This window comes from Gymnoscopelus braueri, assembly GCF_963280865.1.
Source record: "Gymnoscopelus braueri genome assembly, chromosome: 12".
NCBI classification, from domain to species: domain Eukaryota; kingdom Metazoa; phylum Chordata; class Actinopteri; order Myctophiformes; family Myctophidae; genus Gymnoscopelus; species Gymnoscopelus braueri.
The window spans coordinates 4,431,687-4,458,130 of record NC_137614.1 but is presented as its reverse complement, the minus strand read 5'-3'; the positions used below and the strand labels follow the sequence as shown (position 1 = coordinate 4,458,130).

The following is a 26,444-nucleotide window of genomic DNA, read 5'->3' as shown; positions in this document are numbered from 1 at the left end:
TATTTGAAATTTGAACATTCATGTAGCTGTACGGGCCGTATATAGAATATCTTTAAAAAGCAGGTTGATCCATGATATGTTCGTGACAGACGACCATCATGTGAGCCATGGCTAAACCGGAAGCAGCTAGAGTGTTCCTTCAGAACAAAGGCATACAGTCGCTCGGTAACCTGTTAAAAAAATTAACTACACAGCACTTATTTTGGAGGTAAAGTCAAATTAACTTCCGGTCTCACTGTGTCCATCCGTGGTCACGTGACCCAGCTCTTTGTGTTGTGATCTATGTTCTATGGTTTTGAATGTGATTGGAGTTGTATCCGTAGCTAAAGTATTTAGCAGATACTCTTTAAGAAATACTCGTCTCTTTCACATCGCACTGATGTCTGATCCAAGGTAATTTAACTCATTAACTCATTCATTAAACATGCATTGTGAATGAATGCTCAAACTGAAAGTATAACTGTGCAGCTGTGGTTATTCGCACGTTACGAAGCTCTGGTCCAGAGCGTCAGTGAGTTCTCTCTAACGCTCTGCCAGGCGCTGGGCTCTGCTCATAGACAAGGAATTCCACTGCCCTGCGAGGGCTCCAACTGTAGTAAAACTAAACAAAATCACTTCGCTACTCACCGAAACAAAGGCTGTTTTGTGTTGTTGAAAGTCTGTTCTCGGAGGTGGGAAGCCTCTCAGCACCCCACCTTCTCTGTAAATTACACTTTTTGGCCAGAAAATAAAATATTTCACCGAAAGGAAAACAAATGTTTTTGGTTGCTCCACTGCGCCCTCTACAGATCGGATTTTTTCTATTGACCAGATTTTTCCTTTCGGTGAAATATTTTCTTTTCTGTCCAAAAAGTGTATTTTACAGAGAAGGTGGGGTGCTGAGAGGCTTCCCACCTCCGAGAATAGACTTTGAACAACACAAAAAAACCTTTGTTTCGGTGAATAATGAAGTGGTTTTGTTTATTTTTACTACAGTTGGAGCCCTCGCAGGGCAGTGGAATTATTTGTCTATGAGCAGAGGCGAGCGGCTGGCAGAGCGTTAGAGAGAACTCACTGACGCTCTGGACCTGGGCTAACGTTACTCGAGGAAACTCCGTACTTTTTCTGGTGTAAAGTAACTAAGTACATTTACTCAAGTATTGTACTTATAAGTACAATTTTGAGGTATTTTTTTTTTACTTAACTGGAGTATTTCCAAATTTCTGTACTTTTTCTTTACAATTATTTTAAATCTTTAGTTACTAGTAACTTTGTAGATTTAGATTATTGTTACAAAACATGCATTAACAACTTCAGCCCTATATGTCACACATTACTGTAGTGTAGGAAGTTCTACCATAACGTTCCTAGCCTGGTTCCAGACCATAGACCCCGCCCACTCTCTGAGTGGACTGCCTGATATATCAGGCTATAAAGTTCCTACTAACTAACTAGATCAGTGGTTCTCAACCTTTTCAGGCCACGACCCCCAAAAAGAATAATATTTGAACTGGGGACCCCCCAACATAATCATATTTAAACTGGGGACCCCCCAACATAATCATATTTGAACTGGGGACCCCCCAACATAATCATATTTGAACTGGGGACCCCCACCCAGACAAGCACTTGGGAATTGTTGAGGCATCACATTTAGTCAAGCCCCCAGAACCCAGTGGTTTCATTGAAGCCAATTGAACATGCTGGCCATTTGAGGTATTGCAGGTGTGGCCAATGTATGTGAACGAGCCCATGGGGCTTCAGTGACGTCACTGGAGCCCCAAATAGGCCGCGCCCATCACATTTTCCAATACGTTTTCAACCCGGAAGAAGGGTTCAATTGAGCCCATGCGCTGGGTGCAAGCCCCCAGAACCCAGTGGTTTCATTGAAGCCAATTGAACATGCTGGCCATTTGAGGTATTGCAGGTGTGGCCAATGTATGTGAACGAGCCCATGGGGCTTCAGTGACGTCACTGAAGCCCCAAATAGGCCGCGCCCATCACATTTTCCAATACGTTTCCAACCCGGAAGAAGGGTTCAATTGAGCCCATGCGCTGGGTGAGCAAATCAATGCAAGTGGATGGGAGGCGATATCCGGTGCCCTCTCTATTATTTTTAACTCTATGGCTGGGTGAGCAACTCAATGCAAGTGGATGGGAGGCGATATCCGGTGCCCTCTCTATTATTTTTAACTCTATGCATTTAGTCTGACATGGTTCCTGTTAGTCAGGGGATATTAGCAGAAAGATGTCCAATCTTGGAATAAATTCCTTACCAAAAAAAATCTTCACCAATGTGTTTGTAAAAGTGTCTAGTAACACATCTCACAAAGACTGAAATGCAGTTTCCCTAGGGGAATTTTTGACAGCTGCTGAAAGTTGGGGTACCCACCATAACCTTATGTGGGGGAAAAAAAACAAAATTAAATTCTGTTTTAAGTAGCATGTGAGGGGTCAAACTAGGGTGTTTTTATGATTCTGAATCCAAGCATTTGTTTTGCACCAAAACCACTCCTTGGGCTAAAAACGGCCCAATCTCAATGGGTTTTTTACACAAAAAGTATACCTGGAAAAGGATGGCTATGGCTGTTTTTAGCCCAAGGAGTGGTTTTGGTGCAAAACAAATGCTTGCAATGGATACCCCAACTTTCAGGAGCTGTCAAAAATTCTCCTAGGGAAACTGCATTTCAGTCTTTGTGAGATGTGTTACGAGACACCTTTACAAACACATTGGTGAAGATTTTTTTTGGTAAGGAATTTATTCCAAGATGTTTTTAATATCCCCTGACTATGTGGTTAAAACTCAATTTTAACCATGTTAGATTCATCAGAAACACCGTCCTCTTTCTGTTCTTTTTTCATTTATTTTCTTACTGTTTTTTGGGGGTGTACACTTTTTTTTTCTTTTACATTTTTCACTGTCACCTGGGGACCCCCCCCCCCTTACATTGCTTCAGTCTGTAGGCCGACTATTAGCGTTTTAAAGGATGAAATTGTACCCATCATTCCTTGATTCACAGTCCAAATATTGTGATGTTTTATTTTGTTACTGTTGACTCTGTTTTTAATCATTGTAATGCAGTCAGAGTCTGTTACATCTGTGGAACAGTTAATAACGAGCACTGTAAGCTTTGTTGTAAACCCTTTCCAGTGAACGTGTATAATGCAAATGTTATATATTGGTTTATGGGTTGTGTGAGGGTGCTGGGGGTGTGGCTCCTAAATCTCCTGGATTCTGACAGTCCAATGTTGGCAGCCCTGACTACAAAGATCGTTATGCAAAAAAAACATCTGCTGTATGTTTGATATCAACCCTTAGAGGACTTTGCATGTTATTTTACTTTAAGGTTGTCCAACAACTTACTTTAACCAGTGGTGTCAAAGTAACTAAGTACATTTACTCAAGTACTGTACTTAAGTACTGTACAATTTTGAGATATTTTATTTTATTTTACTGGAGTACTTCCAATTGTCAGTACTTTAACTTCTACTCTACATCTCAGAGGCAAATATTGTACTTTCTACTCCATTACAATTATTTGAAAACCCAGGGTTACGTATGTAACCCCGGTTTTATTAGTAACGTAAGTAAGATACTTACTATGGGATATCATCGCCCCCTGGCGATCACACAGAGCACAAACAGACTCCCGAATTCTATTTCCTATTGGATAGGGTCTTGTGACGCAAAACACCGGCAACCAGTGGTGGTATAAATACCACTGCGTCATATGAGCTCGTCCTCTGAAACCTTCCACTCTGCACGCCACACTGCGCACAGAGGGGGTTAAAAAGTATCTTACTTACGTTACTAATAAAACCGGGGTTACATACGTAACCCTGGGTTATTATTGCGTAATCTCCAGTAAGATACTTACTATGGGACACATAAACGTCCCCCGGGGGAGCCCATGTTTACCAACCCTACCCAAACACCTGCCCAAGGCCACAGGTCCTGCCCCCCGGCAAGACCATGGGTCCACCGTGAGAGCCATGGCTCGGCCCGTCCACATCAGCGCGTTGCAGGATCAGAGAATCGCGAGCTGGACCAGCCTCGCGAGCTGCACTGCATCGTCGAGTGAGGCGGAGTGCACATCCGCCGCTGTGTCTGAGTCCAGCAGGGGCCGGGCTATCCGCTCTTTAAGCTTCGCCACGGCCGAGCCCTGGAGCAGCGAACCCACATTCAAGGCCTTGACAGCCGTAGCAGAGGCCTTGTAGAGAGCAGCGTGGGTGGCGGTGATGGACCTCTTACCGTGGTCGACGAAGACGGGGCCACTCCCGTGGCTCAGTCTCACCGACCCCCGCTTTGGCCCGACGGCCTCGACAGCGGCGTCTGGGTCCGGGGATGAGGAGGTGATCCTTAAGGCCTCCTCATTACGGACCTTGCTGATGGCTCCACTGGAACGTGGGGCCGAGTAGAGAGGAGGGCCCATGGCCCCCAGGCTAGTGCTAGCCGCCGGCGCCCTTGGTGCTTTGGCGGGCGGCGCCTCGGGGCTAACACAGCCGTTACCTGAGGCAGCTAGCGAGGTGGCCCTGGCCAGGCGTCGCTCCAGCTGGGCCTCAGAGAAGCTCCTGCAGGGGTCGCACCCGTGTTCGTCTCGGTTACGGGCGAGCCAGGCGTGGTTAGGCCCCAAGCAGGACAGGCAGAGGCGGTGGTCATCGTCCGCAGCTACGAGGTATTCGCATCCTCGCATGGCGCATGGACGAGGCGCCTCCATTCTTTCCTTTCTCCGTCGAGCACGAGGCAAACAAACAACAAAAGACTAGGTAGCTAGCCTAGCTGCTTTGTTTAGGACTTAGCGTTAGCGTTTAGCTTAGCTTAGCTTTCGCCTCGTGGCGAGAAAACGGAGAGGACAGGAAAGAAAGTAATAATAAGAGTAAATAAATTGAAGGAACTCGGGAGAGTTATAATAACTGAAAACTTTTTACGAAAGCGCCCGTAGAGTAGCACGCCAATGCCCTCGCTTTGGGTTGTGTTGGAATTCGTCAGGTTTTCTCCGTAGTGCTAGTTCAGCTCCGTGCGCAGTCATGTAAGCAGAGTGGAAGAAGAGGACGAGCTCATATGACGCAGTGGTATTTATACCACCACCGGTCGCCGGTGTTTTGCGTCACACGACCCTATCCAATAGGAAATTTAATTCGGGAGTCTGTGTGTGCTCTGTGTGATCGCCAGGGGGCGATGATATCCCATAGTAAGTATCTTACTGGAGATTACGCAATAATAACTTAAGTTAGTAGTTACTTTGTAGATTTAGATTATTATTACAAAACATACAGTAACCAGTAACCACTTCAGCCCTATATACATTTAGGCCATTTGAAAATAACAGATCTACAAGCTCACAATGCTTCAAAATGCTTCGCGACGCATTGCAAATAAACTATTAAAAAATGTGGGCCATTTTATCGTCTACTCAGGCTTTTGGGAGCAGCCCGGATAGTTTTTAAGTTGCTTGATTCAGTATTTAGATTTAGATTGATATTCATTTCATCAGACACGCCCTATACAAACTATACAAACCCATTGTAACTTCAAACATTTTAACCATGTTAGATTCATCAGAAACACCCGTCCTTGGTTCTGGTGACTGATATTGTCCTTCTAATACGTGAGGAGACCGTGTTTTTTCAATTACTTTTTCATTTATTTTTTATATTGTTTTTGGAAAATGAAAAAAATTAAATACAATAAAAAAATAAAAATATGAAAAAAGTTATCTAAAAAACGCTCCCCCCCCCCCTTGGACCACGGTGGCGCAGTCGGTAGCACTGTCGCCTCACAGCAAGAAGGTCCTGGGAACAATCTGGGCTCGATTCCCGCCGGGGACGCTGTGGGCGCTGGGGGCGTGTCTTCTCCTCCACGTCATCAGCACCCATACCCTAGGTGGGGTTGGCGAAAGGGCCTACTCTGTGTGGAGTTTGCATGTTCTCCCCGTGTCTCCCAGGGTAGTTAATATCCTCACAAAAACATGTAGTAATCCTGGTCACTATACCGCCTCCCCCATGACAGCCGGGGCGCCTGATGGAGGGGAAGGGAACTGGTTGGAATAACGTGTTCCTTCCACGCGCTACATCCTACCAGGGAAACTCCCCCCTGTCAGGTGACAAGAAGGTCAGTTGGCTCTCATGCACTGAAGGAAACATGAGCTCGGCCCTGGCCTCCCCAGGCAGTGGGGGACTGGTGTAGCGCTGGTGTAGGGCTGGTGTAGCGCCCAGGATCACTTAGGAAATTGGCACCGGGTGAAAAAAAAGGGTTAGAAAAATCGCGGGATAAAAAAAAAAAAGTCTCATGATAGTCAAACATGCGTTGAAACTATCTGCGAGGCTGCCGTCAATGGCGAACGATTTAACACTGGTTGCTTGTTTCCAGATTCTGGCAACACGAGTTGCCAGGTTCTGGAAGAAACAAGCAACCAGTGTTAAATCGTTCGCCATTGACGGCAGCCTCGCAGATAGTTTCAACGCATGTTTGACTATCATGAGACTCTACTATGAATACTAGTAGTGAAAAAAACAACTTTGCGTCGGTTATAATAGACGAATTTCCCTTAGCCACGCGCTCCCATTATGACAACGGAGGGGGTTTAAAAAATGACGACAGGGGAATATATGAAAAAAAAGAACGCTACTTTTCACATCGGTAGGTGAGTAACGAGACATCAAAGATAACACTTAATTTGTCCGGAATTCTCCTTTAACCCCAGCATCCCTAACCAGGGGGGAACATTCGCTAAAAATAATAGATCTAGATTGTCGGATCTTTAACTGTCCTTCTTACTTGAAACAGTCTCTGGATCCATATACGTCACCATACCCAGGTAGAAACACACACCATCCCTATACTTTAATGTTTCCCAGGTGAATATTTTCTGAAGCTGGACAAGCAGGTCATTCCACTACAAAGCTCCATTTGATTGGAACAATCTTCCTCTTTCTCTCAGATCAGTTACCTCTCTTGGCCGCTTCAGGACTTCCTTGTATTCACATCTCGAAACTACCTGTTCATGCTTTTAACACTGCTTGTACTTACGTTTATTTCTGACTTTGATATAGGTCATAGTACTGTATTCTCCACTTCTTTGTTTAAAGTGAGTTGAGGGATGGGGATGTGGGTGGGAGCAAGCCGATTGTATCTGTACATTTGTGTATTTGTATTGTATACGTAATGTTTTACGTATGTGCATAGGACCCCCTCTAAAATGAGATGCTGCATCTCAAGGGGCCATCATCCTCTCAATACATTCTGACCAAATTCTGACCATCGGCTCATTGTGGCAGAGAGAGTTGATGGAGAGCAGAGGTTTCTTATTCCAACTGATTGTGAACCAGGGACCACCACCATGACTAAGAATCAACCAGGGACCACCACCCTGACTAAGAATCAACCAGGGACCACCACCCTGACTAAGAATCAACCAGGGACCACCACCCTGACTAAGAATCAACCAGGGACCACCACCCTGATCTGTTGGGTGGGATATGGGCTTAGATTATGTTTTTTTGGTAACATGCAGATACACTTTTTTGGTAACATGCATCCCATGTCTATAATTCATTATACACATACTTATAATGCATTAGAATGGCTTATAACACTGTATTATTATAGTTATAACTAGAACTCATAAATACTCTCAACCAATGGTCCTAGTTGGCGGTTATAGTTAGTTAGTTAGTGGTCCATGGCATAATTAGGTCTGCAGCTGGTCCATGGGAAAATGTTTTAAAATGTAAATACATAAATAACTTGTACCTTTGTGGCGTTTGGCATTTTGTTTTAAGATACAAAATGACTATCCTTTTTCTCTGCACCGGTGAGACTCCACGGGTTTAAATAATACTAGTAATAATAGTCCATCAAATTTAACCCATTCAATCCGGGAACACATCTGTCATTTTAACATTTCTTTGGCTATTCAAAAATAGCAGATTTACAAGCTCATAGCGTGGCACCGATCGCGAAATCGTGAAAATGTGTGCAAAGCTTCCTAGTAACTGACAACATGTATGAGTCGGGGTTCCCAAAGTTGGGGTCGCGACCCCACTTGGGGTCGCGGGACACTGACGGTGGGGTCGCAAAATTATTTTGGTCATAAAAAATATATATATTTTCTTTTATTCAACAGAATGGATGAAATACAATCTAAAAATGATTACAAATGGTACATTTTACCATTTTAATACATTACAAATGCGCACCGAACGTGCAAGTTTATGTGCATAAATTACTTCCAGGGTTAGGTGGGGTCGCGAGTCAATGGCCGCATTATTTTGGGATCGCGGGCTGAAAAGTTTGGGAACCCATGATGTAGTGCAGTGGTTCTCAATGCAATGCGAGCTTGTAGATCTGCTATTTTCACAATTTCTGCCTCTTTCTTTCTAATTATTTGACAATTTGGCCAAAGTTTTTATAGTTAAGTTTTAGTTTGTTAATTAGTTTTGATGCAGTAATGGTCTTTTGTCTTTTCTTTCGTCCTTAAAGGGATATTTCACTTTAAAAAAAACATTGGGTAATTTCATGATCTACTCAGGCTTTTGGGAGCAACCCGGACAGTTTTTAAGTTGCTTGATTCAGTATTTAGATATTTTATATTCATTTTATCAGACAACCCCCTCCTATACAAAACCATTGTAACTTCAAACTCACTAAAAATAGCATAAAATAGCAGATCTACAAGCTCACAATGCGTCGCATCGCGACGCATTGTGATTTTCAAATGGCCAAAATGTATATAGGGCAGAAGTGGTTAATGTATGTTTTGTGATAATAATCTAAATCTACAAAGTAACTAAAGCTGTCAAATAATTGTAGTTGAGTAAAAGTACAATATTTGCCTCTGAGATGTAGTGGAGTAGAAGTAAAAGTATTGAAAATGGGAAATACTCCAAGTAAAGATTCCTCAAAAGTGTACTTAAGTACAGTACTTGAGTACATTTACTTAGTTACTTTACACCACTGCCTGCCTACTGTAACAGTATCACAATGTATTTTATCCCTCTCTCTCTCCTAACAGCGTCACAATGTATTTTATCCCTCTCTCTCTCCTAACAGCGTCACAATGTATTTTATCCCTCTCTCTCTCCTAACAGTGTCACAAAGTATTGTATCCCTCTCTCTCTCCTAACAGTGTCACAATGCATTGTATCCCTCTCTCTCTCTCCTAACAGTGTCACAATGCATTGTATCCCTCTCTCTCTCTCCTAACAGTGTCACAATGCATTGTATCCCTCTCTCTCTCTCCTAACAGTGTCACAAAGTATTGTATCCCTCTCTCTCTCTCCTAACAGTGTCACAATGCATTGTATCCCTCTCTCTCTCTCCTAACAGCGTCACAATGTATTGTATCCCTCTCTCTCTCCTAACAGTGTCACAATGTATTGTATCCCTCTCTCTCTCTCCTAACAGTGTCACAATGCACAAGAAAGAGACCCTGTTGGCCATCAGCCAGAGGTCTCAGCAGGGCACATCAACACTCCTGGGTGGCATGATGCCAGCCGAGGTGGTCCTTAAGGACCACTACATCCCCCTGATGACTGCTGCTCCCAAGGTAACCATAACCATAACCCTTAACCCAGGGGTGATGCAACTTTGATGATGGAGAGGGCCACTATATTTCCACACTGACTCCAGAGGGCCACATTGCATATACTGTCTGGCAGACACCTCTTATCTCCGTATTTTAACTTTTTTTCGTAAATTAATGCCGTACTTTGTCACACAAAAGTAGCAAAAAATAGCCGATCTACAAGCTCAAAACGTGTCGCACTGGGACGCGTTTTGAGCTTGTAGATCTGCTATTTTTGCCATTTTTTAATTGGAATCCATTTTTTTTTTGTCCTATTTTTTAATTGGAATCCTGAAAATCCTGAAATGTTTTATTTAATTTCAAATGCATTTAGTTATACTTATGTTAACTTCATGAACTTAAATACAAATACATTGGACATAAAAAAGACAATAGAATTTTTGTACTGGTCATTAAGCTACTAATATAGACTGAAGTAATTAAAGTGGGTCATGTTTGCAATTGTAACAGCTGAAATCAATAATATATCAGTATTCCAATATTAACCTGACCGATATTATACCGGGAACACATCTATGTAACCACTTTAACCATTATTTGTTTTATACTTTGGCTATTCAAAAATAGCAGATCTGCTATTGTTCACTTAAAAAATATATATATATTCAAATGTTTGCACACATTGTCATGATTTTTCAAAAGAAATACCAGATCTTCAAGCTCTTTATTGTATAAATGGGGGGGGCAAATACGTAATAATAAATGTTTAATGACTTTTAAGGCCTAATATTTCTACAATCGCTACAAAGCCTGTGATATAGCCAGTCATTTTTGGTATAATACAATAAGCTGAAAGATAAATTTAGGTGTGATAATGATGTGCCGTGCTTGTTCAAATCATGTATACTTTATTCTTTATTTCTGCATACATTTATTATTTATGACATGTTTTACATTTAGGGAAAACATTGCCAATTTAACCCATTCAATCCTTTTTTTTTCTTTTTTTTTAAAACTCAAATCTTTGCTTCTGGTGGGGGTCCCTGGGACAAAATATTTTGACATGGGGGTCCCCGGCCTATTACATATCATTTTGGGTGATTCTTAACATGAAAACGTTTGAGAACCACTGATATTACAGCAATATAAGGATTTAGAAGACATTTGTAGAATCCTCAGAAGCGAAGATTTGAGTTACAAATGTTCGCTTTTAAAAATATATATATTCAAAGTTTTGCACAAATCTTTTTTTCAAATATTTTCAAATATGAGCTGGTATATCTGCTATTTTTGAATTGCCCAAAGTATGAATACATTTTAGCTAAAAAAAAATAATCTAAAATGACACAGTATGCGTTCCCGTTCCTGAAAGGGTTAACGTTTGAAACGGCGCCCACCATGTTTTAGGTGCCGACTCGACCCGCGTCCGCAGAGAAGACGCCGGAGCCGACCTCCGCGGAGCAAGCCGTGCTCGGCGCCCTGTCCGACGCCACCAGGACGCCGGTGGTGACGGTGGTGGGCCCGGCGGGCTCCGGTAAGACCACAGCCCTGGAGAAAGTGCTGGCGGGCTGGGCCAAAGGTCAGCACCTCCACGGCTTCTCCTACGCGTTCCACTTCCACTTCAACGAGCTCAATCTGCTCCACGACGCCGGCGGGACGCTCTCCGTGGAGACGTTGATCTCGCGCCGTTACGCCCATCTCTCCGCCGAATCCATCTCCCAGCTTCTGCAGGTAACGAACGGCCTCGGCCATTTGAAAATAGCAGATCTACAAGCTCGAAATTTGACGCATTGTGAGCTTGTAGATCGGCTATTTTCAAAAGATTTTTATACATTTGAAAACTTGAATTGGGACATTCTGCATAATTACTACTTTTACAACCTTTAATTGTAACAGAGTATTTCTATATTGCAGTATTGATACTTTTACTTAAGTAAAAAGTTTTAGTACTTTTTCCACCACTGGCCAGTAGAGCTGGGTGAAGCTGAAAACTGAACCCCCCCCCACACAGGATCAAATAGGTCTAATTGCTGTTATTATTATTATTGTCTGCAGGAGCCTGAGAAGATCCTGTTTGTATTCGACGAGCTGGACGTGTTCAAACACAGCCTGGACCCCTCGTCCCTCAGCCTGTGCTCGGACCGCGGCCAGGCCACCTCGGTCTCCGTCTTGGTGGGCAGCCTGCTCCACGGTAGGGATGTGTCAAAGTCACCAAAAATGAAAATCCATTACTATAATTCTATTCATACCGATTATTAGAATATTCCACCACGCCCCTTTTTCTAAATTAACCCATTCAATCCGGGGACGCATCTCTGTCATTTTAGATTTCTTTAGCTATTAAAAAATAGCAGATCTACAAGCTCATAGCGCGGCACAGAGTGCCGCGCTATGAGCTTGTAGATCTGCTATTTTTGAAAAATCGTGAAAATGTGTGCAAATCTTTGAATATATATAGTTTTTTAAAGCAAACATTTGTAACTCAAATCTTTGCTTCTGGGGGATTCTACAAATGTCTTCTAAATCTCTTAACAGTTTTTTGAAAAAAACGTATGTTATAATATCAGTGGTGCTTAACCTTTTTCCATGTCAAGGACCACCCAAAATTATGTATTTGGCCGCGGACCCTCATCTGAAAATATGTTGTTCCAGGGACCCCCAGAAGCAAAGATTTGAGTTAAAAAATTTGCTTTAAAATATATATATATATATATATTCAAAGATCTGCACAAATTTTCACGATAAAATTTTTTTTTGCAGATCTACAAGCTCATAGCGCGGCACCGATTGCCGCGCTATGAGCTTGTAGATCTGCTATTTTTGAACAGCCCAAAGAAATCTTAAAATGACACACAGATGCGTTCCCGGCCTTAATGGGTTAATATTCGATTTTTATCCTACAAACGACAATGTGAATATTGTGATTATTGGGACCCATCCCTAGGAGCCCTGCTGAAAGGAGCTGCCGTCCTGTTGGCCTCCAGGCCTACGGAGTGCCTCGGGTTCCTGCCCGTCACCAAGGCGGTGCATCTGCTGGGGTTCCTAAAGCCCCAGAGGAAGGCTTACGCAAGCGGGTTCTTCGCGGAACCGAGGGCAGCCGACGCCGCGCTCGCGCACATGGAGAAGACGCTGGGATTCTACGATTTCTGCACCTCGCCTAGGTCAGTGGTGGAAAGTAACTTGAGTACATTTGCTTCTTTTACCTTACTGAAGTACAATTTTGAGGTATTTGTGCTTTACTTGAGTATTTTCAATTTCCAATACTTTTACTTCTACTCCACTACATCTCAGAGGCAAATATTGTACTTTTACTCCACTACAATTATTTGAAAACTTTAGTTACTAGTTACTTTTCAGTTATTAATTATGATATTATTAAACATACATTAATCACTTTTAAGCCCTATTTTATACATAGGCTATTTGAAAATAGCAGATCTACAAGCTCACAACGCGTCGCATCACAACGCGTTGTGAGCTTGTAGATCTGCTATTTTCAAACATTTTAGTACTTTTACTTTTGGTACTTTAAGTACATTTTGATACCAATACCTTTGTACTTTTACTCAAGTAACATTTGAATTCCGGACGTTTGCTTAGTAACATGGCACATTGCAGTATTGATACTTTTACTCGAGTAAAACATTTGAGTACTTTTTCCACCGCTGGCCTATATAGGTTCTGTTGGACGGTTTGTTCCGTTTACAAGTCCCTGACGGAGGCCGGAGAGAGTCTTCCCGAGACCTTGACTCAGCTGTTTGTGAAGCTCCTGGTCCACCTGCTCCGGCCCATCTCGGTGAAGGAGACCGACCTCAGCCACAGGGAGCTGGTGTCCGCCCTGGGCAGACTGGCTCGCCACTGCGGCCAAGGTCCCGGGTGCACCAAAGCCCAGGCGGACGCCTTCGGCTTTCGACGGTTCCTGGCTTCGTCCTCCGTCGGCGCCCTCCTGCGCGTGGGCGGCGGCGAGCCGGGATCGGACGGCTGCGTATTCTCCTTCCACTCCCACGCCGTGCGAGAGTTCCTGCTGGCCGCGTCCTTCTACCTGGACAAATCCGCGTCCGACGCGACGATGGAGCTTCTGGACAGGCCCGACGGCCGCGTGAAGGTTCTGGAGCTCTGCCTGTCCGGGTTGTCCGAAGCCGCTCAGAGGGGACCCCTGGAGGCCGCGCTGGGGGACTTCAGCTCCGATCAGGTGCAGTGTTGATTTCGTCGAGCACAACTATGATGAAAAATGTCTGTCGACTACCTTTTTTCACTGACGAAAACGAAATAAAAACGAAATAAAACTTGACTAAATGACTAAAAACTATGACTAAATATACTGACAATTTCGTCAACAAATAAAAACTAGACAAAGCATGTTTGGGAGGGACGAGTGGAGAAGAGATCCAGTAGAACTAAAAGACAAGTCATCATGGGTGCACAGGTGTCACAGACCGAAAATAGCCGATCTACAAGCTCACAACGCGTCGCACTGCGACGCGTTGTGAGCTTGTAGATCGGCTATTTTGTGAAATTCATTTCGATGCCATCACGCCCTGCCAAAAATACATTTTAGTCGACTAAATCAACTGTAGATTTAGTCGACTAAAATCTTACGACATATAGTCGACTAAAACTAGACTAAAACTAAAACCTTTCAGGTGACTAAAATATGACAAAAAAACTAACAGAATTTTATTCAAAAGACTGACTAAAACTAAATAAAAAAAATATTGCTGTCAAAATCAACACCGATCTTTAGGTGGCGGCTTTCAAATCCTGGTTCAAGAGCGGCGCTCAGCAGACGCTGCAAGGCTGCAACAAAGCCAAACACCTCCGCTACTTCGGCCTCCTGCACCAGAGTCAGAACGCACAGCTGGTGCGGGACGTCGTCACGCCGTCGGCGCGGATCGGCATCAGCTACGGCGGCGGCAGCCTGCAGGACTACGTGGGCTTGAACTACGTGCTGACGAGCCTCGGCGACACGCTGGAGCAGCTGAACCTCTACAACACCAAGGATCTGACGGAGGAGCAAGCGGAGGTCCTGAAGCCGGCCATGCGCATGGCCAACAAGATCATGTAAGTGTAGGGCCGCTGTCGCGATTACAAATTCAAGTTGACGATTAATTGTCACTCAAATAATTGCGATTAACGATTTAGTTGTGTGTTAGGCGTTGAACATTTGGAACATATGAAAAAGAAAATCTAAAAATTGCACAGGGCAGATATGACAACTTAAGAATACAAAGAAATGATTGACATATTTGTTAATTTTATACATGTAAGAATAGCAGAAATAGCTGATCTACAAGCTTGTAGATCTGCTATTTTTTTCATATTTGAGACTGTGTGAAAAGTTTTCAACATGGAAACGATTATGAAGATTATGCAAAAATAAGTACGATTATCAAAAAAAAATCGATTAGACGATTATGTCATAATTGTGACAGGCCTACATGTAAGTCATCTAGAAAAGAAGAAAAAGCCCCAAGAAAATGATAAAATAAATACATTGATATGTCTGTAGTCTAGACCAGTGGAAGTTTTTCATGTCCTCCTCTTCTCCTCGCCACCACCTCGTCTTAAACCCCGCCCCTTCAAAACTGTCACTTTTGGATGCTTAGGACGTCACTTTTTCCTCACCCCCCCCCTCCCCACCCCCCCCAAACGCACGTGCGAGGGGGCCCAAAAAAAATTACAGTCAGTGTTGTCTTTACAGCGCGCACGACCTGTGAAGCGTGCACTGTACGTGTTGTGCACTGTAACGTGCGCTGTACGTGCACTGTAACGTGCACTGTAACGTGCATACGCCTCTATTCACGTACCAAATGAAAAACACAGAGGTGTTCTTCCATTTCACTAGCCCCCCTCCCCCCTCCACTGCAGTGTAGTATTTCTACATTATATTGATACTTTTACTTAAGTAAAACATGTGAGTAGTACTTTTACCACCCACTGCTAACCGTTTCATCCATTGACCACGCGCATGTCGTGCAGGTCATCGTCATGCCCTCATGTAAAGAACCTAGAACACACCACTGGCTATCCTTGACTAAAGGAAAACGCAATCAGCATATTATCTGTAAAACAGTGTTTTGCTGCATGCAATCATGCACAGACCTGCCTTTTGAATCAGGTCGGTGAGGTTGAGAACTGAACATCCGCCAATGTTGATCTCACAATGGCCACAGGCTATTGAAAGTTACAGTCTAGACTGGTAGAATTTTAAAAAAACTATATCTAGAGGTTACAAGATACATGTGCATGGGGAACAAAAGCATCAAGAAATGATCAAAGTCTTGGTCGACTAACTCTTTGAGTGCCAGAATTAATGAATGAATTAAAGGGACACTTCACCGAAAACTTATTTTAATGAAGTTTAGGACTCAAGAGGACTCAAGAAACAAGATCCTGGTTATTTTTTGTGTATAATCTGTGTTTTTAGATATCTAGTAATCTTCGAGTACATCGTGACGTTATTTACGTCACGAGAGATAGGTCTCATTCCTTTCCGCACTACATGTCTCGGCGCGTCTCAGTCAGACCAGCTCCAAAGACAGCCCCAATGGTGTGTCCGTAACACTTTGTTCAACCTTCTTTCCCCACTCGGCCACTCCCATTAGCTGCGGCCAGCGGGCAACCCCCCTTGCAGAGTGAGGCATTACTTTACCTGAGTTATCTTCTGATAGTTGTACTTGAATGTTGACATTAAATAATAATCCTGTGTAGTGTTTCATAAGCGCAAGCTTGAAAAAAAAATACAGCGTGGGGTGGCAGTGCTGGTAAACAAACACCGTCACGAAAGGCTAGGATCATAATACCAAGGATGCGACAGTGATGTCGATACTATGCGACACGGAAGTAGAACTGCATAAAGATACCAAGGATTTGTCGGTGATATGACATCACTAACGAATCCTTGGACATATATGTAACTAGATGAACGTGTGCGAGGTACAGCCAGTGTTGCCAGATATTGTGAGAGAAATAAGCAGCCAGGTCTATGAAAACAAGCCCAAAAGAAGATAACTAGGCCAAGAGCACTTTACCTAGACATGGGATATTATATATTTGAAAATTGCCGATCTACAAGCTCACAACGCTTCGCGACCCATTGTGAGCTTGTAGATCTGCTATTTACAAAAAAATCTTGAGGGGGAAAAAGTGCAAAATGTGGAATATTTTTGACACATATTTTGCTCCCTGGCACAAATTATAATTTCAGATGGGGGTCTGTGGAAAAATACATGAACATGTTTGAGAACCACTGGTTTAAACAACAATCAAAACATTTGGAAACAAGCCCAAATATCAACTACATTTTAGAAAGAAGCCGCTTATAATAAGCAGACATGGCAACACTGGCATGCTGTTTGGATGTTATTGTTGGAGATCACACCCACATGCAACCTCCTGTGCCACAAGGAGGTGCAGTGCACCAAAGCATTATGGTCATTGTAGTAATGCAGCAGTCCAGTCAAACCCTAGTCAAACACACAGATTTCATTATTTTTCTGGCCATAGGGTGCAAATGTTAAATTGTGCTACTGTTATCTACTACAAATACTATTACCATTGAGTGATTGCAGTTTCTTCCAGGGGTGAAATGCTCCTTTAAGTCAGCCAGTGCCAGCATTTTTTTAGCATTTTTTACTAACCTTTCAAGAGCCACAGAATATTTCGGATTGTACAGTATACTGTAGATTGGGGTCCCAGAGATAAACATTCATTTGAAATGGGGGGCCTTTGGCGTGATCCATATCAGACTGGGGGTTCCTGGAAATTAACCCATTAAAACAGGGAAAGCGTGGGTGTCATTTTCGATTTTAGCGTTGGCTATTAAAAAATAGCAGATATACAAACTCACAGCGCGTGACTTTGTGCAGACATTTTTCTTTTTTTAACGTAAATCATTTTGTAGGTCCATGGCACGAAACAAATGTAGACCTACTGATTTAGAAGGCATTAGTAGAATCGGCCTCGGGTCTTAACAGGGTTCAAAATCACTGTTTCTCGTTTAACTCGAGACCCTAAAGAGAAATGTCTCTCCCCGGGACCCAAACTAGTGAAAATAGCCAATCTACAAGCTCACAACACGTCACAATGCCTTGTGTAGTGAGCTTGTAGATCTGCTATTTAAAAAAACTATCTTTGAAAGAAAGTTATTTTTTTAACTTGTGAATATTTTTGGGGGGAATTTATTGAAAATATTTTCAAATCATAATTAAAAACTAAATATAGGAAACAAATGGGTCCGTGACCCACTGTTTGGGAATCACTGCCCTGGTGCATACGGTATAACTGAATTCTATCATGTCCACAGGTTGTCCCAGAGCATCCTGCGTCCCGGTGCCGTCCCTCACCTGGCCTCGGCTCTCGGTGAGGGCAAAGCCAAAGAACTGGACCTGTCCTACTGCCACCTGGGAGACGCAGGCCTCAGGGTGCTCTGCACCGGCCTCACACACAGCCAGCTACACACACTGAAGTGAGATTATGACCCTTAATGCATTAGGGATGCAGCCGTCAATAACCGCAGTGTTTTTGTCTCCGCCGTAGGTGGAGAGTATGTTTTCGCTTCGTCCCGCCGTGTGTGAGCAAACATTGTTAGCCAAGCTAACATTGGTCAAGCTCCTCGTGACACGTGTCAATATGTTGACACCAATGCCTTTGATTGGCTAGAGGGACGCATGACGAAATAAAATCCTATAAATAGGTGTGTCACTTCAAAAAGCCGTTTACGTTTTTGAAGTGAGGTAAGACAGGATCAATCAGTCTTGATTGGAACAGTACCTTCCAGTCCAAATCACCCGTCCGTGCGTGTGTGTGTCCCTCTGAGAACACCTAACATTGGTCAAGCAAAGGCGCAGAAGGCCAAAGCTAAGAAAGCATACTCATCTACAACAGTAACACAGAAGAGGACTATAGAGTTGAATTGATCCCACAACAACAAGGCCGAAGTCTTAATACTGTAACAATTGGCCACCTTGATCAAATACATTATGTAGCACTAGAGAAAACTGACATAGATCAAACACACCAATCAACTGCTGAAACTGTTCAAGACAACAATGAAGATGAAGAAGACAGACAAGTATTTGAACAAACCAGTCAATTACGACCACTCCCATATGACACATTGCTTCAAGAAGAACATTCTTTAGATGCAAACACTACATATTCAGTCGCCCCTGCAGAACACCAAAAACCACGCACATTCTACCAACAGTACCTTGCACTACAAATCACCCGTCCGTGCGTGTGTGTGTTCCTCTGAGAACACCTAACATTGGTCAGTTTTACGTGACATCACAATATGTAATATAAATATATAAATAGGAGGCTGAGATCACACAATGTAACTAACTCCCATTATGCAAACTAAAGAAGCAGCAAATGAGCATCTGAAACCTGATGAAGACGCAAAGGCGCAGAAGGCCAAAGCTAAGAAACAGAGAGAAGGAATGAAATTAAGAGTATGTTTTCGCTTCGTCCCGCCGTGTGTTAGCATGGCCCCTAGCCAAGCTAACATTGGTCAAGCTCCACGTGACACGTGTCAATATGTTGACACCAATGCCTTTGATTGGCTAGAGGGACGCATGACGAAATAAAATCCTATAAATAGGTGTGTCACTTCAAAAGACCACTTATGTCTTTTGAAGTGAGGTAAGACAGGATCAATCAGTCTTGATTGGAACAGTACCTTCCAGTACAAATCACCCGTCCGTGCGTGTGTGTGTCCCTCTTGAGAACACCTAACATTGGTCAAGCAAAGGCGCAGAAGGCCAAAGCTAAGAAAGCATACTCATCTACAACAGTAACACAGAAGAGGACTATAGAGTTGAATTGATCCCACAACAAGGCCGAAGTCTTAATACTGTAACAATTGGCCGCCTTGATCAAATACATTATGTAGCACTAGAGAAAACTGACATAGATCAAACACACCAATCAACTGCTGAAACTGTTCAAGACAATGAAGATGAAGAAGACAGACAAGAATTTGAACAAACCAGTCAATTACGACGACTCCCATATGACACATTGCTTCAAGAAGAACATCTTTTAGATGCAGACACTACATATTCAGTCGCCCCTGCAGAACACCAAAAACCACGCGCATTCTACCAAGACGACCCGTTCTACCAAAACGACCCGTGCTATTAAAATAGCACGGGTCTGCTGGCGGAGACTTGTGCTCCGAGGAGCACATTTTCTAGTTTTTTATCAATTAACTTTTTTTAATTTACCCCTTAAGACCGGGAACGCATCTGTGTTACCACTTTAAGCATTATTTCATACTTTGGCTATTCAAAAATAGCAGATCTACAAGCTGCGAGCTTGTAGATCTGCAATTGTTTTGGAAAAATCGTGACAATTTGGGTAAATCTTTGAATATATATATATATTCTTTTTTAAGCGCAACATTTTAACTCAAGTCTTTGCTTCTGGGGGATTCTACAAATGTCTTCTAGATCCTAACGGTTAAAAATAACTTATATTGCTGTATATATCAGTGGTTCTCAAATGTTTTCATGTCAAGGACCCCCAAAATGATATGTATTTGGCCACGGACCTCCATCTCAAAATATTTTGTTCCAGGGACCCCCAGAAGCAAAGATTTGAGTTGAAAGTGTATATATATATATATATATATATATAAAGATTTGTACCCAATTTCATGATTTTTCCCCCTCAAAAATAGCAGATCTACAAGATCATAGCGCGGCACTCGGTGCCTTTCGCACCCCTATAATCAATTGTTATTTTCTAGTATGCTTATGGAAGCATCCCCCAAAGGCAAAACATAATTTCCTATGATAAATATACTTTATTTGTTGCCAGCGCTCTCTGACTCCTCTGGTGCCTTGTCCTCTTAAAACATAAACATTTGGCACGAATGAAGGGCCGCACTCAGAGAGTGACAAGATAAGTCCGTTCTTTATTCCTCCATATGCCCTTACGTAAGAGGCCTCTTGTGTAAGGGCATAACAGAGAGATACAAAAACGGACTTGTCTCGTCACTCTGACTGCGAGCCTTCACTCTTGCCAAAAAATATGTATTTTACTCATGTTGAACTTCCTCTAATCCTCTTGGTTATGTTGCAGGCTTACAGTGTGCAAGCTGACTGAGGCTTGCTGTGGAGACCTGGTGTCCGCGCTGACGTCTGGCGCCGCCCAGCTGCGGGTTTTGGACCTGAACTTTAACGAGCTGCAGGACCAGGGCGCCACGCAGCTGTGCCACGCTCTGAGCAGTCCTTCCTGCAAAGTGCAGACGCTCACGTACGTTGTTGTTCCACACCTTCCTGATTTTATTATGACTTATGAGTTGATTTTGACAGCAAATTTTTGCGATTTTGTCTTTTCAATAAAATTCCATTTAGTTTTAGTCATATTTTAGTCATCTGAAATGTTTTAGTCTAGTTTTAGTTGACTAAATATCATAAGATTATAGTCGACTAAATCTACAGTTGATTTAGTCGACTAAAATGGTGCCTTGATGGCGTCGTAAATGGCTGATTTTACACTTGGTTGCATGCTGAACATAGCCGATCTACAAGCTCACAACGCGTCTCGCAGCGCAACGCGTTGTGAGTTTGTAGATCTGCTATTTTCAGAGCACAACCAAACATAAAATTACTTGTCTTTTAGTACTGGATCTCTTCTCCTTTATTTGTTGACGAAATTGTCAATATATTTAGTTAGTCTTAGTTTTATAATTTAGTTATACTGTATATAGTCTTAGTTGAATAATTTTGATTATTATTACAAAACATACAAATAACCACTTCACCCCTATATACATTTCGGCCATTTGAAAATAGCCGATCTACAAGCTCACGATGCTTCGCATCGTGAGCTTGTAGATCGGCTATTTTCAAAAGAATTATATACATTTCATACATTTGAAAACTTGTGAAACAGGACTTTCTTCCAGTAGGAAGGGGTTCTACTGGATCTCTTCTCCACTCTTCCCTTTATTTGTTGACGAAATTGTCAATATATCTCGTCTTAGTTTTAGTCATCGTAGCTTAGTTTTTATTTTGTTTTCGTCTGTGAAAAAAAGTTAGTCGACGGAACACCTTTCGTCATAGTTTTAGTCGACGAAATCGACACTGGTATTCACTCAATAAAAAAGAAAAAAACTCACATCTCTTGTGTTCATGTTCCAGGCTACACACCTGTCAGCTGACCGAAGCGTCCATGGAGGCCTTGTCGGCAGCGCTGTCCTCCGGTGGGTGTGAGGTGAGGACGCTGGACCTGACCGGAAACGCCATAGGTGACGCTGGAGTGAAGCACCTGGCGAGAGCGCTTCAGAGTCCACTCTGTAAGCTGCAGAGTCTCAAGTGAGTAGAGCTCCGCCAGATGCCAGATTTGTTTGTTTTTAATCCAGTGCTGAATGATGGAAATTGTTCGTTGACAACCTTTTTGACGAAAACCAAATAAAAACTAAGCTACGACGACTAAAACTGAGACTAAATACATTGACAATTTTGTCAACAAATAAAAACTAGACTAAAATGTTAGTGAGGGACGAGTGGAGAAGAGATCCAGTAGAACTAAAAGACAAGTCATTTTATGTTTGGTTGCGCTCGGGTGTTGCGTTCTGAAAATAGCCGATCTACAAGCTCACAACGCGACGCGTTGTGAGCTTGTAGATCGGCTATTTTCAGCATGCAACCAATGTAAAATCAGCCATTACCACGCCATCAAGGCACCACCAAAATACATTTTAGTCGACTAAATCAACTGTAGATTTAGTCGACTATAATCTTATGATATTTATTCGACTAAAACTAGACTAAAACAAAAGAATGTCATATGATGACAAAAATTAAATGGAATTTTATTCAAAAGACTATGACTATGATTTGCTGTCAAAATCAACACTGGTGCCGATCCAGATTTGAGAGAGTCCTGGTTTTGTCCAAAAAATGCTAAATCAATTCTTATCCATTTAGAAGAGAACTTAGAGTTGATAAAATAGAAACTTGAAAAGGGTTTAAAAATCTTGCTGGCACTTGGTGGGAATTTAAAAAAAAAACTCTGGCAGGGAATGTGTTAATCGATTATTTGATCACTTTATGGATGTATTTGTTTTTTTTATAATCCATTAAATGAACTGTTGCACCATTAATGGTTGTTTTGTGGTCAGTCTGTTTGGCAGCAGTGTGACAGCAGAGTGTGTTGTTTTGTGTTGCAGTCTGTTTGGCAGCAGTGTGACAGCAGAGTGCTGTGCTGACCTGTCTCAGGCTCTGAGCTCAGAGCACTGCCCTCTGTTGGAGCTGGACCTGTCTGTGAACGAGTTAGGCCAGGAGGGGGCGCTGGAGCTCTGCGAAGCCCTCAGTAAACCTGGATGCCCACTGGAGAAGATCAGGTACTGTCCACAATTAACGCATTAAAGACCGGGAAAGCATCTGTCATTTTAGATTTGAACCACTTTAACCATTATCTTATACTTTGGCTATTCAAGAATAGCAGATCTACAAGCTCATAGCGCGGTGCCGCGCTAGGAGCTTGTAGATCTGCTATTTCTTTTTTATCATGACAATGTGTACAAATCTTTGAATATATATATATTTTAAGCGAAGATTTGTAACTCAAATCTTTGCTTCTGGGGGATTCTAGAAATGTCTTCTAAATCCTAACAGTTTTAAAAAAAAACGTACGTTGCTATAATAATTGGTTCTCAAACTTTTTCATGTCAAGGGCCCTCAAAATGATGTATTTGGCCGCGGACCCCCATCTAAAAATATGTTGTTCCAGCCAGGGACCCCCCCAGAAGCAAAGATTTGAGTAAAACAATTTCGCTTTAATATATATATATATATATTCAAAGATTTGCACACATTTTCATGATACAAGCTAGTGCCGCGCTATGAGCTTGTAGATCTGCTATTTTCTTTATAGCCAAAGTATAAAATAATGGCTAAAGTGGTTACACAGGTTTTAATGGGTTAAATCATACATCTTTTCTTTACTAATTTACACTGGACTCAGTTTTGAAAGCTTCAGAGCAGAATCATGGTTATTGACAAGGTACATTATCACAACAAAAAGGTTGGTAAAGGGGGTTTATGTGATATTCTTGTGTTAAAATAAGTGTTAAACTGTATACTCTCATAGTTATCATTGCTATAGAGCAGGGGTCTTTTTCAGGCCAAGGACCCCTTAGCTAAGATAGAGATGAAGCAGGGACCCCCCACTACATATTTTATACAATTGTGTTGCAGATCAAGATCAAGATTGCTTTATTTGTCCTTTGTTTTCCATCTGCAAGCAGTGCCAGAAAAACAAACGAAATTATGTTTCTCCCAGTAAGAGACAGCAGAATTCATAAAAGAATAAAAACAAACAGTGCAGAAACATACCCTATCGACCTGAATAAAAGGTCCTAAAAACCAAGAATTCACACTATAAAATAAGCATACCCTGATAAAAAACTAAGTATTAAAACTAAAACTGAATGAAATTCATCCATAGTTCATCTGTTTCAACTAGTTCATGATTTGATGCACAGGAATGCATACACCTCCCAAAGTTCATCTACTGGGGAGATTTGAGTTCAAGAATCGGATTGCCTGGGGAAAGAAAGTGTTCCTCATCCTCTCTGTCCTGGCACTGATGCTTCTGTAACGTTTCCCTGACGGCAGAAGGGAGATCAGGCTGTGAGAGGGGTGGGTGGTGTCCCTGATGATGTTGGTTGCCCTCCTCATGCATCTCTGACTGTATATGTCTGCCAGAGATGGCAGCGAGGTGCCGATGATCTTCTCCGCTGTTCTCACCGTCCTGTTTAGCTGCTTCCTCTCCTCAGCTGTGCTGTTTCCATACCAGGAGGTGAAGCAGTAAGTGAGAAGGCTCTCGATGGCACCTCTGTAGAACATGGGCAGGGCTGGGATGGGCAGGTCCACTTTCCTCAGCTGACGGAGGGGGTAGAGGCGCTGTTGGGCCTTCTTTTATTTTCTGTCAACAGTACACCCAAGAATGTTGTGCTGGTTACCCTCTCCACAGCTGCGCCATCGATGTCCATTGGCTGGTGTTGTGGCCTGATCCTTGTCCTAAAGTCAACAATCATCTCTTTGGTTTTCTCTGTATTGAGGGCGAGATTGTGCGTTTTGCACCAAACTGCCAGCTGCTCCACCTCCATTCTGTAGGCAGCTTCATTCTCATTTGTTATGAGGCCGACCACGGTGGTGTCATCAGCGAACTTTAAAATGTGGTTGCTTTTGAACCTAGCCGTGCAGTCATGCGTAAGCAGAGTGAACAGTAAGGGGCTCAGTACGCAGCCCTGAGGAGATCCTGTGTTCACTTCAACAGGTTTTGATGTGTTGCTGCCTACTTTGACTGTTTGTCTCCTATGTGTCAGGAAGTCCAGGATCCAGTTACAGGTGCTAGTATCCACATTCAGCACCCTCAGCTTCTCCACCAGCTGCTGTGGTATGATGGTATTGAAGGCAGAGCTGAAGTCTATGAATAGGATCCTGGCATAGGTGTTTGTCTTTTCCAGATGCGACAGAGTGAAGTGGAGCATGGTGGATATAGCATCCTCTGTCGAACGGTTGGGTCTGTAAGCGAATTGGAATGGATCCAGGTCGGCACTAAGGCCTGCTGTAATACGTCCCATGACAAGCCTCTCGAAGCATTTCATGACGACTGGGGTAAGGGCCACAGGGCGGTAATCATTCATGCAGGCTGGGCTGGGTTTTTTGGGCACAGGTATGATGGTGGCGCTCTTCCAACAGGCAGGTACTCTGGCTTGGCTGAGAGAGATGTTGAAAATGTCTGTAAAAACATCTTTTAGCTGCTCTGCACAGTCTTTCAGCACCCGGCCTGGTAGATTGTCTGGTCCAGTAGCCTTTAGAGGGTTGATGTTGGAAAAGGCCCCCTTGACCTCAGTGGTGGATAGCTGGGGTACCTGGTCTGTGGATGAGGATGTAAATCTCTGTGCCTCTCCGTCATTTGTGGCCTCAAACCGTGTGTAAAAGGCATTAAGGTTATCAGGAAGGGATTGGTCAGTGGGGACTGGCTGCGGAGCAGGCTTATAGCCTGTTACTGTACGGAACCCCTGCCACAGCCAACGAGTGTCCTTGTTGTCATTAAAGTGACTTGCCAATGTTTTCCCATACAGTCCTTTTGCCTCTTTAATGCCTCTTTCCAGGTCATTTCTTGCCTTCCTATAGGCCACCGGATCGCCAGATCGAAAGGCAGCATCCCTGGCCCTCAATAGTAGGCGTCTCTTCCTGGTCAGCCATGGTTTTTGACTGGCACGTACTTTTATCGTCTTTGTTACAGTCACATCGTCTATGCACTTGGTTACATAACCTGTCACCGACTCTGTGTATTCCTGTAAATCTGTGACGCCCTCACATGTCGCTGCCTCTCTAAAAACATGCCATAGTGTGCAGTCAAAGCATCCCTGTAATGTTTCTGTAGCCCCCCTTGGCCATACTCTAATCTCCTTTATGACTGGACGTTATAAAATGATATAGGTTAAATTTTAATTACCGTTCAATTAAACACATTATTTTACTTTCTACTTTAGAATTATGGGGCTGTCCGATAAAAAATGTCATACCTCAATATTTATGCCAAATATCTAAATAGCTATGAATATGACTATGCGTTAACACTTGTTGTTTTATATTTTTAAGTGTAGCAACAGTGAAAATGACACATTATAGGCCAACAGTGCTCTTATTTTACATTCCACAGACCATTTTGAAGTCCATACAAATAAACATAAATAATGTTTTGATGGATAAATGCAAATTATTAAATCATATATTGTCGCTGTCGGGCAGAAACCTTGTATTTCCATATTTCAACTTTTTATGTTTTTTCATAAATGCCCTACTTCATCATTCAAGAGTGTCGCACTATAAGAGTAAAAATAGCAGATCTACAAGCTCACAACGTGTCGAGATACAATGCATTGTGAGCATGTAGATCGGCTATTTT

General features: G+C 42.7%; 1 protein-coding gene across 1 annotated transcript in view; it reads left to right on the top strand.

The window, feature by feature from the left end:
- The first annotated feature begins 266 nt into the window (after positions 1 to 266).
- The window catches only part of LOC308097509 (NACHT, LRR and PYD domains-containing protein 3), a 40,246-nt gene continuing 14,068 nt past the window's right edge, over positions 267 to 26,444 (top strand). The window contains exons 1-11 of the mRNA XM_080445321.1: positions 267 to 393; positions 9,386 to 9,527; positions 10,914 to 11,237; positions 11,562 to 11,697; positions 12,451 to 12,667; positions 13,185 to 13,698; positions 14,251 to 14,567; positions 17,812 to 17,973; positions 20,595 to 20,768; positions 21,659 to 21,832; positions 22,690 to 22,863. Coding sequence (XP_080301447.1) covers positions 290 to 393; positions 9,386 to 9,527; positions 10,914 to 11,237; positions 11,562 to 11,697; positions 12,451 to 12,667; positions 13,185 to 13,698; positions 14,251 to 14,567; positions 17,812 to 17,973; positions 20,595 to 20,768; positions 21,659 to 21,832; positions 22,690 to 22,863 — 2,438 coding nt within the window. The 5' untranslated portion in view covers positions 267 to 289. The remainder of the gene's footprint in view (positions 394 to 9,385; positions 9,528 to 10,913; positions 11,238 to 11,561; positions 11,698 to 12,450; positions 12,668 to 13,184; positions 13,699 to 14,250; positions 14,568 to 17,811; positions 17,974 to 20,594; positions 20,769 to 21,658; positions 21,833 to 22,689; positions 22,864 to 26,444) is intronic.